Genomic DNA, 12,401 nt, shown 5'->3' on the forward strand with positions numbered 1-12,401 from the left:
TCTAAGATGGAAATGGAGCTAAAACTCACACTCAGATCCTCAGATTTCACAACATCAGGTCTCAATGTCTCAATACAAATATTTGCTGAACACAAATAATGTACTAACCATTTTCATTTTTGTTTAAAATGCTTGCAGTATATATACACATACACACATGTTCCTCTTTTAAAGTTTTGTTTTAAGAAGCAGAGACCAGTGATTTACAGATTCCTCAAACTATTAAAAATTGGTGGAAGAGATAAAAGGTATAAAACCCCCATTTTATAGTATTTTACCCTTTCATTTAAAAAGTCAGACATAAAAAGTATAAAAAAAGTCAGACATAACTTAGACCATTTCCAGAAATCAGATCACCTGTAGAATCTAGAGTCTAGAAAGATATACACAAACTTCATCTATGAACCTGACCGAGGGTGGCACTGTCAGCAAGCTGTGTGGAGAGGCTGGGGCTTACAGTATATTTTTTAACTTTTTTTCTATTATCACATTACTACTCCAGGTCTACATTTATTCTAAAAATAGATGCAGTCTCTGCTTAATTAGGCTCACTGTTATGAATTACAGCACTTTTATAACATTAAACAAATATAAAACTAGAAAAACACAAATTTTCATACACTTTGTTACACTTGTTAAATAATCCTGATTGGCAAAACATAAGCCAAATACATGAATTACTGGGTTGAATGTCATCACATTACCTACCACTCATTTAAAAATATTATCAGTCACAAGGAAATATAAGACAAACCAAAATGAAGAGATACTATATAAAACAGTATGCCGACAGTCTTCAAAAATATCATTGTCATGAAAGTCAAAAAAAGACTGAAGTACACATATCCTACATTAAAGAAGGCTGAGACATGACAACTGAATGCAAAGAAATGTTAAAAATTTTCTTTTGCTATCAAGGACGTTATTAGGAAAATTTTTAAAATCTGAGTAAAATCTATAAATTAGACAACAGTCTTGTATCAGTGTTAATTTCCTGATTTTGATAGTTAATGCTGTGATTTTCTAAGGAAATGCACATTGAAGCACATATGGATAAAGGGGTATCATATATGCAATTTATTCTCAAACAGTTCAGGAAAAAGAAAAAATGCGGGGGGAGGAAGGCAAAGAAAGAAAGCAAATGTGGTAAAATGTTGGCAACTAAAAAAATCCAGAAGGATATACAGGGATTCTTTGCACAATTCTTGCAAATTTTCTAAAAGTCTGAAATTGGGTCAAAATAAAAAGTTAAAAAATATACTATTATGGGAGATAAAAGATAAGGTAAGGGCACTTATCCAAAACCATTACGATGTATATAAGTAATGCAGTTGTGAAAAATAGACCTTTTATTATAAATGCTCCAAAGTACTGAAAACATTCAATAAATGTATTTAAAACAATCCATAATAACAACTATTTACATTACTATCTCCTCCACCACATCCTTCCTCCAAAAGCTAAACCCATAAAGTCAAAAAGTTGTTTATTGTTAGAAGAGCAAATACCTAATTTTTTTCAGGAAACATAGTTGTAAGAAGTTTGAAAAGGTAAAATCATATGAACTGTCTAGATGTGAAAATTCCCACTTCAGAGGCCAGCCCTTAAGAGCAAATATAAAAAAGCAAAAGTCACTGAATTGATAAGAGACCAACTCTTCAAATTTTGTTTTCTTCTACCTAGCTTGATTTCACAGTTTGTAAGATTCACACTATCCGGTCATAAATTCAAACTCCCTATTTGTCACAAATATAAAACTGGATGTAAGTCATATAAACTATTTCCCTAAACAAGAAATGGACATGACTGTTGCAGACGATATTAGCTGCCTACCCAATATCCAGTCCAGATTGTTACTGTCCAAATACAGTGATCTTCTTATTGTTTAAAATTACTGGGAGGTTTATCTTAATGTTCATAATAAATTGGTATAAAAAAGATGGGACACTTTTAAATGTATAGGATTAGAAATATTTTGATAGGTATGGTAATCTAATATAGTTCCTGGAATAGAGAGTCAATAAGCTCTACAAACATATAAAATTAGATAAATCATGATGGATCCCAATTATATAAAAAAATTATACCGATTTTTGATGGAAATAATGTCTCATCATCCAACTGGTCCTGAACCCAAGTCATCAGGTAATCGATATACTTTGGAGCAGAGCACTTAATAGGCTTCTTTATGTTTGTTCCATCTGCCCAATGATATTCATATCTGTATTGGAAAGATAAAAAGCACACAAAATGTCAGTATATACCTACATAGCATGTATGTTTTTTGTATTATAAATGTATATGTATTATGAATGTATATACAGGACATATGTTAAACAATCTACTCCTCCAAATAAAGATTTTCGCACTTGGCATTTAAATTTGGCATTTTTAAATGGCTACTGGACTATTTTGCTTCTCACAATCCAAACTAAGCATATTCCATCAAACTCATTTTTGTGTTTCTATGCTCTCCTCACATGTTCTAATTTTTTTATACAGCTTCCTTTCATATATAGCATTCATATTTTAGTACATTTAGTACATTCATACATTGCCTTAGTAGAAAACCTAACTTACTTCCCACATCTGTGATGACCATATTTAAATTTTATGGTTGTTTTTCTTCCTTAAAAAACATTTCTCCTTATGCAGTACACTTCTTTTAAACTTGGGGCTTTGAATTTTGGATTATGGATAGAAAATATCATGGGAAGCTACAAAGTAAGATGAATGAATAAGAGAATGACTCAAATGACCAGAAATGAAAAACTGAAATATTGTTGAGACAGGTGATGAAATGCAAATGGTGTCTCTGAAAGTATCCTTGTTTTTGGAGAATACATGATTGAATATGCATTGGTAAAGGGGCCTAATGCCTACAACTTGCTCAAAAGGCTCACAAAAATTAACGTTAATGAGTATACAGAGAGAGTGAGTGATGAAGCAAATGGAGTAAAATGTTAATAATTGGGGAATATGGGTAAAAGGAATATGGGAGCTCTTTCTGCTGTTCTGGCAGCTGTTACGTACACTTAAAATTATTTGAAGTTTCAAAGTTTAAAATAGTTTGAAAATAAGTTATTTTCAATACATTTGAAATAAGTTCTTTTCCCCAAAAATTACCTTACGAAATACTCAAAGCACATTATTTTGAACATCTTTGATGATGGCAAACACAATTCTTTTTAAAAGGGCTGGATTCTGAGAAACATCTAAACTCATTTGGAGTCAATTTGAGGAATAAGGTAGATGACCTAACTAGGTAATACTTTGTTCAATACGTAAATTTGGTCAATAAATAAACTATGAGTCTGATGCTGCAATTGAAATGTTACCAAAAATATTCTGAGCAATGAAAGTATTAGTACAATAAGTGGCTAGCAATCTAAGTTCACTACTTATAATGATAATATTCCTAAGCACTAGTAAGTGTGGCCAGTTTTTTTGTTTTGTTTTCATATTCCCACCTTGTATACAACTGGGAAGAGAGAATGTACTTTATGGAAAGTCAGCACTAAAATTAAAACTTTTCTCTATATGCCTTGTAAATATCAACATTTCTTATAAGAAAATAATACACTGTAGCAGTTAAGAGTACAGACACTAGAATCAAAGAGACATAGATTTCAATCCTGGTTCTGCTGTTTCTAGATAATAGGACCTCGGACGTGATACTTATTAACCTTTCTCAGACTCGATTTATTTTCCTATAAAATGAGATAAATAGTTTTCTTACCTCATAGGGTTGTTGTATAAAGGCCTTACATTTAGGTAGCACTGAATAAATGGTAGCTATCATTGTTATTATCAGCCATAGTAATAATAAAAGCCATTTTCAAAAACTTATTGATCCAAGCTACATTGAGTGGTAACTGGCAGGCACTGTTCTTGCACCAAAAGGGATTTAGAAGAAAAAATCTAACAGGTTAAATAAGACATGTATAAATACTGAAAGTATAATGTAACAAAGAAATGTAATCATAAAGACAAAAAAGGTAAATAGAAAGATCACATCTAGTCTGAAGAAATCAGAAGGAAGCATTTGATGTGGGCCCTGAAGATGGGTAAGATCTTTTAAAATATTAACAGAAGCTGATAGGATGGAAGGGAAGAAAAGAAAAATAACCAAGAGAAGAACAGAATCAGCAAATTTTCAGAGTATAAGCAATGGAGAGAATAGCAACGCATTTCCAATAATCTAGTTTGGATAAAACAGAGGAAATACATAATAACTGAACAGAGGAAAGGCAGAATGGAGGGCAATGCAGGAAGGGCCATAAGGTTCAGGCTCAGGAATCTAGACTTAATATTGGGTTGTCGGAAAAGTCATATAGTATTTTTTCTATGTTTTTCGTTGCAAAAATGTGTCATGACTTTTCTGACAACCCAATATATTACTCACTGATAAACCACTAAAGGAGATACTAAGTACAGAAAGTATATGGTCAGAAATTTTCTTCTTATCTAAGAACTATAAAATAAGGTAAAAATGAGAAATGATCATGAGCCATGTCTTACTTTGGGCCAGCTGACATCACTGGACAACTTTCCTCTGTACAGAAATCGGTGATTGTTCCATAAAGCATGTTGATCTGATTGAAGAAATCCACAGCTACAAAGAAAACATCAGCTATAAGTAAAACATTAAATTTTAATTTCATTCAAGCAGAATCTAGATTTATCAGTGTTCTTTCCACACATACATAGATTTCCTTGTTTTTTATTATTGATTTCTAGCTAAATTCCACTATGGTCAAATGACGTATGTTATATGAATTCAATCCTTTCAATTTTTGAAAATGGGCATGTGTGTAATCTGAGGTATTTAGGTCATGTGGTCTCAGGTCGTCTATTAATCATGTTGCTCAAATTTTTCTAATTCCTTGTTGATTTTTTTCTTCTACACTTTTATCCATTACTGAGAGAAGTGTTTAAATCCCCCATTATGACTGTGGATTTGTCTATTTCTTCTTTTAGTTAAGTCAAATGATTTTAATATATTATTGAAATGTTATTAAAGACAAATTCAGAATAGCATATATTCTTTGTGAACTCAACCATTTATGATTTTAAAATCTTCCTCCTTATTGGTTTTTTTTTTGGGGGGGGGTCTACTTTATCTGATATTAACATGACTATATCAGCTTTCTTTAGATTAGTATTTAAGTTTTTAGTTTCAACCTGTATCTGTATAAAGTATGTTTCCTGGAAACAGAATTTAGATTTTTTTGTTTATAATCATCTTGACACAATAGTTGCCCTTTTTTATTGAAGCATTTGTCCTTTACATCTAATACAAATTATTACTATTTGGATTTCAATTTACTCATCTAATACAAATTATTACTATTTGGATTTCAATTTAACTATCTTCCTATTTGCTATCTATGTATCCTATTATGATTCTTTTTCTTTTCTTTCTTAAATTCTTTAGGATTAATTTTTATTATTCTATTTTTCTCCTCTATTAGCTAGATAATTATACATTCATTTACTATTATTTTAGCCTTACCCTAGAGCAATGGTCAGTAAATTATGACCACAGGCCCAGTCTGGCACATCACCTGTTTTTGTAAATATTTTTTTTCCCCACCAAAAGAAGGTTTATTCAGGAAAAGAAAAAAGAAACAAAACCACCACAGCAGTGTAAGAATGCACACCTCCAGCCAGAGCTCCAGCCGGTCGCACACGTGCAAAAAGAAAGAGATCTGTAAAAATTTTATGAGAATACAACCATGCCTATTTGGTTGTTCTATGATGGCTTTTGAACAATAGCAGCTGGGGTGAATAGTTGTGACAGAGTCCATATGGGCAGTAAAGCCGAAAATGTTTAATAACTGGTCCTTTACAAGAAAAAGTTTGCTAACCTTTGTCCTAGACCACAGCGTACGCAACCTTGATATAACAAAACCCCAAACAAAAATTAATGTTTACCTCTTCCCAGACATTGCATGACCCACCACATGGCCAGAAACTATGTCATCCTCTAAGAATAAGAAACAAACTGATTCAATCCCATATTCTCATTGAGTTGACAAGCTAATAGGGGAAATATCACTTGAATTTTTTATAAAGAGAAGTACAAGCTGTAGAAGCAAACAGTTTCCCCTCAGTGTGCCCTTTCTTTTGCTATAAAGCAGTCAATGAGAACTTGGTACAAATTAACTCAAGGAAACCACAAGGAGTGTTCTAATAACTACTGACATCTATCTAGCCAGACTCTAATACCCTATTGCCTATACTATCCTGGGCAAAAATATATCTTTTTAAGTTTCTCAAGCAGAAAAGGAGCATTTATCCATATATATAAATATAAATACTACATATGTTGACTTTGAGCTCAGCGCCTATTCCCACTTTATTTATGCAGTGCTAAAATCTCTTTTCATCCCATTAATTACCCATGAGCAGCTCTTTGCTTTTTTAATTCAGACTTTCTGGAGCAGCAGAAGAAACACATTGACTTTAAAAGGAGTCAAAGTTAACTGCTCATGAAAGTAGAACAATAATAAGCATTATACTAAATGTAGTCCAACAAGTTTTCCTCTACCTCTTACCTCTCAAAGAGCTATGATTTACTAAGTAATGAGTCTGCAACTTAATAATTTTTAAGTTGTCTTCCACAACAACACAGAACAACCAATGGCTTTGAAATAAGACAAGTTTGAATCCCATAGTTCCCAGTTACCTCCCTAAACCTCAGTTTCCTATTTTTAAAATTGGTTTTATTATACACAATGCTAAAAAATGTGTGTCTACCATAAAGTGGGCATTTGTAAATGTTAGTTTCCTTTCAAAAACCAAGATATGGCCTTAGGATTCTGTGCCACATAAATTTATATGTCATCCATCCAGCTTTTTCTAAAACTGAATCTTCTATCTTCTTCATGATCATGGTATCTCCTCCCCTGCCAGGTAAGTATTCTTCTATCTTCTTTAAGCTGTCACTCTTTCTAGCAGAACAATGTTCAAAACCAGGCTCTGGTTTTTGGCTGTGAGATTAGTTGTTGAACTTTCTACCATTTATCTTCATCTGGCAAATGAACTGAAGCCAAAAAGCCATTAAAATGCCAATCTTATCAACAAATTCCCTTTACCTTTTATGTACCCAAAATGTTTACTTAATCACTGTCAGTGAGTGAAAATATCTGTCTAGCCTCAAATTCTATTTACCTCATCAAGTGTCATTTAGGAAGATTACTATAAATATGGAAAATTTAAGAATCCAGAACTTTCAAATGCTATATTTTCAAGGCAGAATTACCTGTTCTCATGCGATGCTCTAACTCCCCAATTTAAAATAATTTTTATACAGCTATTACTGCAAAATGCCTGTAGAATTTTAAAAGTTACTGAAGTTCTAAGCATTTCAGTAGTACAGGCACTCAGTTCTAGCAACTGAGACAGAGAGAATACAGACAGAAAATGATGATCTGCTTTTATATTTACAAGTCAGAATCTCATGTACAGGAGATTAATCCTGCCTTCTTTAGACTTTTAAAATCAGTAAATGAGTTCTTTTTTTTTTTTTTTTCTGAGCCATCCTGCCACCTGTTGGCAGCTCAGCGACTGCTCAGCTCGGGCTGACTCGAACCGCTGTTGCTCAGAGCTCAAACTCTTGAGCGAGCTCTTAACCAACTGAGCCACTCAGCCGGCCCTATGAGTTCTTAAATGGTTCAAAAAAGGCACAAACAAGTACAAAAAAAAGAATGTACACATATATTGGAAATTTATTCTGAATACTGTCTTTGTAATGTCACAGAACCATTTCATTGGTAAGATGAGTCTCATCCATAAAGCAAAAAAATCACTTATTTCTTTAGTAATTAAACTCTCTTTGTCCAGGAAGACAACCACATTATAATAAATACTGCTCTTATGCAAATGCTGTCACAAGTAAGTTTTTAAGATATCTCAGTAAAATCCTCTGGTTCCTAAAAGTTATCAGTGGGTGGCAGCTCCATTTATAAATCCTATGATACATTTCAAATTATAATAAGATACCATTAAATATTACAAGAAAAGTAGTTTTGCTTTCCCTTAATCAAAGCCTAGACATGTACTGTATGTTTTCAATTAAATTTCATTTTATTTTTACTAGATTCATATAAAATTCCCCCAATTATAAATTTCTAGTAGTTTCTTCACTAATACTGAAAAATCCTGACTATTAAAAGTACCACTTTTATTCCTCAACTTTCTCTGGCTTAATTCCCAATAATATATTTACTTTTTACTTACGTGCTTTTCTTCCTAGGCATTAAGACTATCTTATAAACATATTTTATTAACTTCATAAGCTCACTATTAAAATTTTTTTTAAAGCATAATTTAGGGAAATCACTGAATATGCTACTGAAAGAGGCAATTTAGCATAGTGGTTAAAAGCGGTTCAAGTACGGTGTCTGAAATTCTATAGCTCTATATTGGAGCCCAGGCTCTGCCATTTAATAGCTGTATAACCTAGACAAATTACTAATCTTTCTGCCTCAGCTTCCTTATCTATATTAAATGGGCATAATAATAGTATCTACATCATGAGGTTGTAAAGATGAAATAAAATAATCCATGTAGAAAGAATAGCAGAGTGCCAGACATAATTAGTGTTCCATAAGTATTAATTGCTGTTATTACCATTTTTTTCCACTGAAGATAGTAAATCTATGCTTTGCATTTCATTATAACAGGAGACAAGAATTCCACCAAACTCCATATTTAGAAATAAAATAACAAAGGCTAAAGTGGAATGAGGTATCACTATATTGTGCTATTAGGTTGCTAACTGGATTCTAGAATACACAGCTTCCCAAAACTCACCTACAGTGAAGGTACTAACCTAATGTAGAGTCTAAAAGAAATAGAAAGGCTACTTACTGTTCACTGCAACCCACTCATTTAGATCTTCTCCCTCAGGAAGCATGACAGCCATCCGGAGGTTGCCACTGCCGAGTGTGGCTTCTGCGTGCTTTAAGAGCTCATACTGGTGAGAACCCTCTGGAATGTTTTTCTTTGGTTTAAACGTTTTAGAGGAGCGGCTACCACTATAAATAGACAAGAAAAAAGGGCACTTCAATATTTAAGGCATGACTTTCAACAGAGTTTACTATACTATATTACTGGATAAAATAACATACAGGTGACCCTAAATGTCTACAAATAAACAGCCCTGAATTGTATTGGCTACATTAAATCCTAGCAATATAACTGCTGTAACTACTATGTTCGAAACCCAAACTCCTACAAAACTTCTCTATATTCCCTACTGCAACTTCCCAGAAGAAAATGAATTTTTATCCAGCTATTCATAATCAATGAACAATTCAAGATTACATGCTGTAATCTAGAAAAACAAAAAATTACTTCTGTGATTATCTTGTTATTTTATTCCTTTTCACTCCTATTCTAAGTCCCTCGTCCTAATATAATTTGCTTCCATCATAGAAAAAGCATAAAGATACAATTTTATATTAATAAAACACCAAAATCCTAGAGCAAGAAAGAAAAGCTCCATGTTCTTCTACGCAATTATAGGAAGCATCGGCAATTTCAGTCCAGAATTCCAGGTATGCAGATAGGTAGCTAGACATTAATGTAGTTGGTCTGTTCAACTTTCACACTTATATATTTTAAATGGATCAAATGAAACTAGTCTTAGAAATGATTTTAAGAGTTAAGAGATGGATTCTTCTGTTAATACCGGCAAGTTCTTATCTAATTGTATTATATCCTAGCCATCCCTTCTCAGTACTCCCTTTCTTCTCTTCATATGAAAAGGAACAGAAAGGAAAGAATGAATTAGAGTTTGGCTAAGTGACAACTCCATAAAGTTTAATGTTACTAAATTCCTACCACCAAAACATTCAGACATTTGAACATATGAATATGAAAGTGGAATTCAAAAAAGGACACGTAAACAACAGTTATGCTTTCCAACCTCTCCATAGCTTTTCACTCATTACCCTCTTCTCCCAGACGTACCCCCAATATCTCTCCCTTGTTTCCCCAAGTTAAAGTGGTAGCTCTCAAACCCGGCAGCATATTATAATCACATGAAGAGCGTTCACAAAGTACTGAGGATCCGAAATAAACTAAGACTCCACCAGTCAACCCAAATATCCAATTCAAATGACAGGTATTTTTCACTCTAAGGTAATGACTTGTCATTTCAATGTAAGTCTCTACTCAGATGTTTAATTAAGAGTAAACTGATGCTCCTCAATTCTAACAAAGGCCTCTCTCCCCACAGATACCTCCCTCTACTCAACAGCCAAGGTATCTCTTTTAAAGTTAATCGGATGATGTTACTCCTCTGATTAAAACCATTCAGTGGTTTTCCAGTGCGCTCAGAATAAACCCAAAAGTCAAGTATTAGACACAGTCAGGCTCTGGACCCACACTAGAGTGTGGAACCCTGCTTCAGTTTAATCCAATAATGCATTAAACACCACATTCCCTCCCAACATCTCTAAAATATAAAAACAGAAAAGATCATTATGACTACTGAGCTTGAGGCTTTTTTCATTTTCCTGCTTCTTCTCACCCTTTGAGTATCAAAATTTAGGAGAAACAAACTTCACCAACATTTTTTATGAAAAGCCATTTCACTAATTTATGTGTGATTAATTACAAAACTAGCTCTTCAGGCAGCTTGTAGGTGAAGTACAATCCCTTTAATTAGCCCGCAGCTCAGATGGATGCAGCAACTGGAGATGTGACAAGTGGCTCTGAAAAGTGCTGGTGGAGTACAGGGGGACTACAAGGACATCAGCTGTGCCTGCACACAGGAGGGTCAGAGTCTCATCTGCCCCGAAAATCATCTACTTACTGAATCACTCTGCTCTCAAGGTTTAGGCTTCCACTTGTTTTCTTGATTGATGCCCCACAAAGATAAGTAAATCAACCTCATAAAATCTTATACTTGGGTAGAAAACAAAAAAAATTTTGAGTTTGATTTTGTGGAGGCCAGCTTTGACACTTATCAGCTATGCTACCTCAGGTAAATTACCCACCTTTCTTGGGCCTATTTTTTCTTTAACAGTGAAAACCTATAGAAATAACAAAACATCACGACTAGAACAGCTGTAAAATGAGAAAATATATGTGGAAAAAGTTTTTAAAAATGTAAAATGCTGTGCAAATGTTAGTATTTTCATTACCCTTCCTTTTCCTGAACCAGAATGACAAGAGTAAAAACAAAGAAATGATGGTACAATGTCCAAAGCTTTCTTGCAACGCCCATTGCCACCTTCAATTCATCTCCTAAGGCTGGATGCACAAAAAAACATAACCTTACTTTGGAAACAAATGTTTTTACACATTAAGTTCAAAACAGATTTTAAAAAAAATTTTTTTGCTTTGTTTTTTGCTGCTATAACTACATCACAGTTCAGGTTATATCAGAAGAATCATGGGGATAGATTGGACATCAAGAAAACAAGGTTCCAGGGCCGGCCGAGTGGCTCACTTGGTTAAGAGCTCGCGCAAGAGATTGAGCTCTGAGCAACAGCGGTTCGATGCCCGGCCCAAGCTGAGCTGCCGCTGAGCTGCCAACAGGTGGCAGGATGGCTCAGCTTAAAAAAAAAGTAAAGAAAAGAAAACAAGGTTCCATTCCTCATTTTGCTATTTTTGTCTCATGTTATGTAGGAAACCACAAATTTTCATCTGTGCTTCAATTTCTTTATTTTGTTTTGTGAAAGTCTGGAAAATAACATTTTACAAAAGGGTATAATTTAGAAGTAAGATGATGTTTATAAAATGGTTTTAGTTTCCTGTGTACTCCCTTCTCTGTTCCTCATTTCCATGTACATTCATACTTCCAAAATACTTTCAAGTTCTCCCTCTAATTTTCCTTCTCTGACCTTTCTGCTTTATTTAGGCAACCTAACCATTGCAATACTCTACATTTTTAAAACATTCCTTTTTAAAAGTATATTCAGGCACGATGGTTCAAAGTATATTCAGCTTTTTCTTCAATTGTTACCTGAAACTTCCACCAGTATTCACCCCACCCTGGAAGGGATACTCTTACTGCTCCTTATTTCTGGGTCAAAAGACCAGCTGAATGGCGAGGCTGTGGAGAAAAAGGAACCTTGGTGCAGTGTTGGTGGGACTGCAGATTGGTGCAGCCATTATGGAAATCAGTATGGAGGCATCTCAAAAAACTGGACATGGAACTACCGTATGACCCAGCAATTCCACTCTTGGGTATCTATCCAGAGAAACCCAAGACGCTAATTCAAAAAAAATATACGCACTCCTATGTTTACTGCAGTGCTATTTACAACAGCCAAGACTTGGAAACAACCGAAATGCCCATCGGTAGATGACTGGATTAAGAAACTATGGTACATTTACACAATGGAGTATTATTCAGCTATAAAGAAGAAGGAAATAGTACC

At 33.9% G+C, this 12,401-nt stretch overlaps 1 protein-coding gene across 3 annotated transcripts in view; it reads right to left on the reverse strand.

Moving 5' to 3' along the window:
* The window catches only part of MOB1B (MOB kinase activator 1B), a 50,872-nt gene that overhangs the window by 12,234 nt on the left and 26,237 nt on the right, over positions 1-12,401 (reverse strand). For all 3 annotated transcript variants that reach the window (XM_019663227.1, XM_019663226.1, XM_019663225.1), the window contains exons 2-4: positions 8,878-9,044; positions 4,522-4,615; positions 2,088-2,221 (exon numbers count right to left, since the gene is read on the reverse strand). In XM_019663227.1, the coding sequence (XP_019518772.1) occupies positions 2,088-2,221; positions 4,522-4,615; positions 8,878-8,932 (283 nt within the window). In that variant the 5' untranslated portion in view covers positions 8,933-9,044. The remainder of the gene's footprint in view (positions 1-2,087; positions 2,222-4,521; positions 4,616-8,877; positions 9,045-12,401) is intronic.

The sequence above is a fragment of the Hipposideros armiger genome, unplaced genomic scaffold (assembly GCF_001890085.2).
Source record: "Hipposideros armiger isolate ML-2016 unplaced genomic scaffold, ASM189008v1 scaffold_386, whole genome shotgun sequence".
In the NCBI taxonomy this organism is placed as follows: Eukaryota; Metazoa; Chordata; class Mammalia; order Chiroptera; family Hipposideridae; genus Hipposideros; species Hipposideros armiger.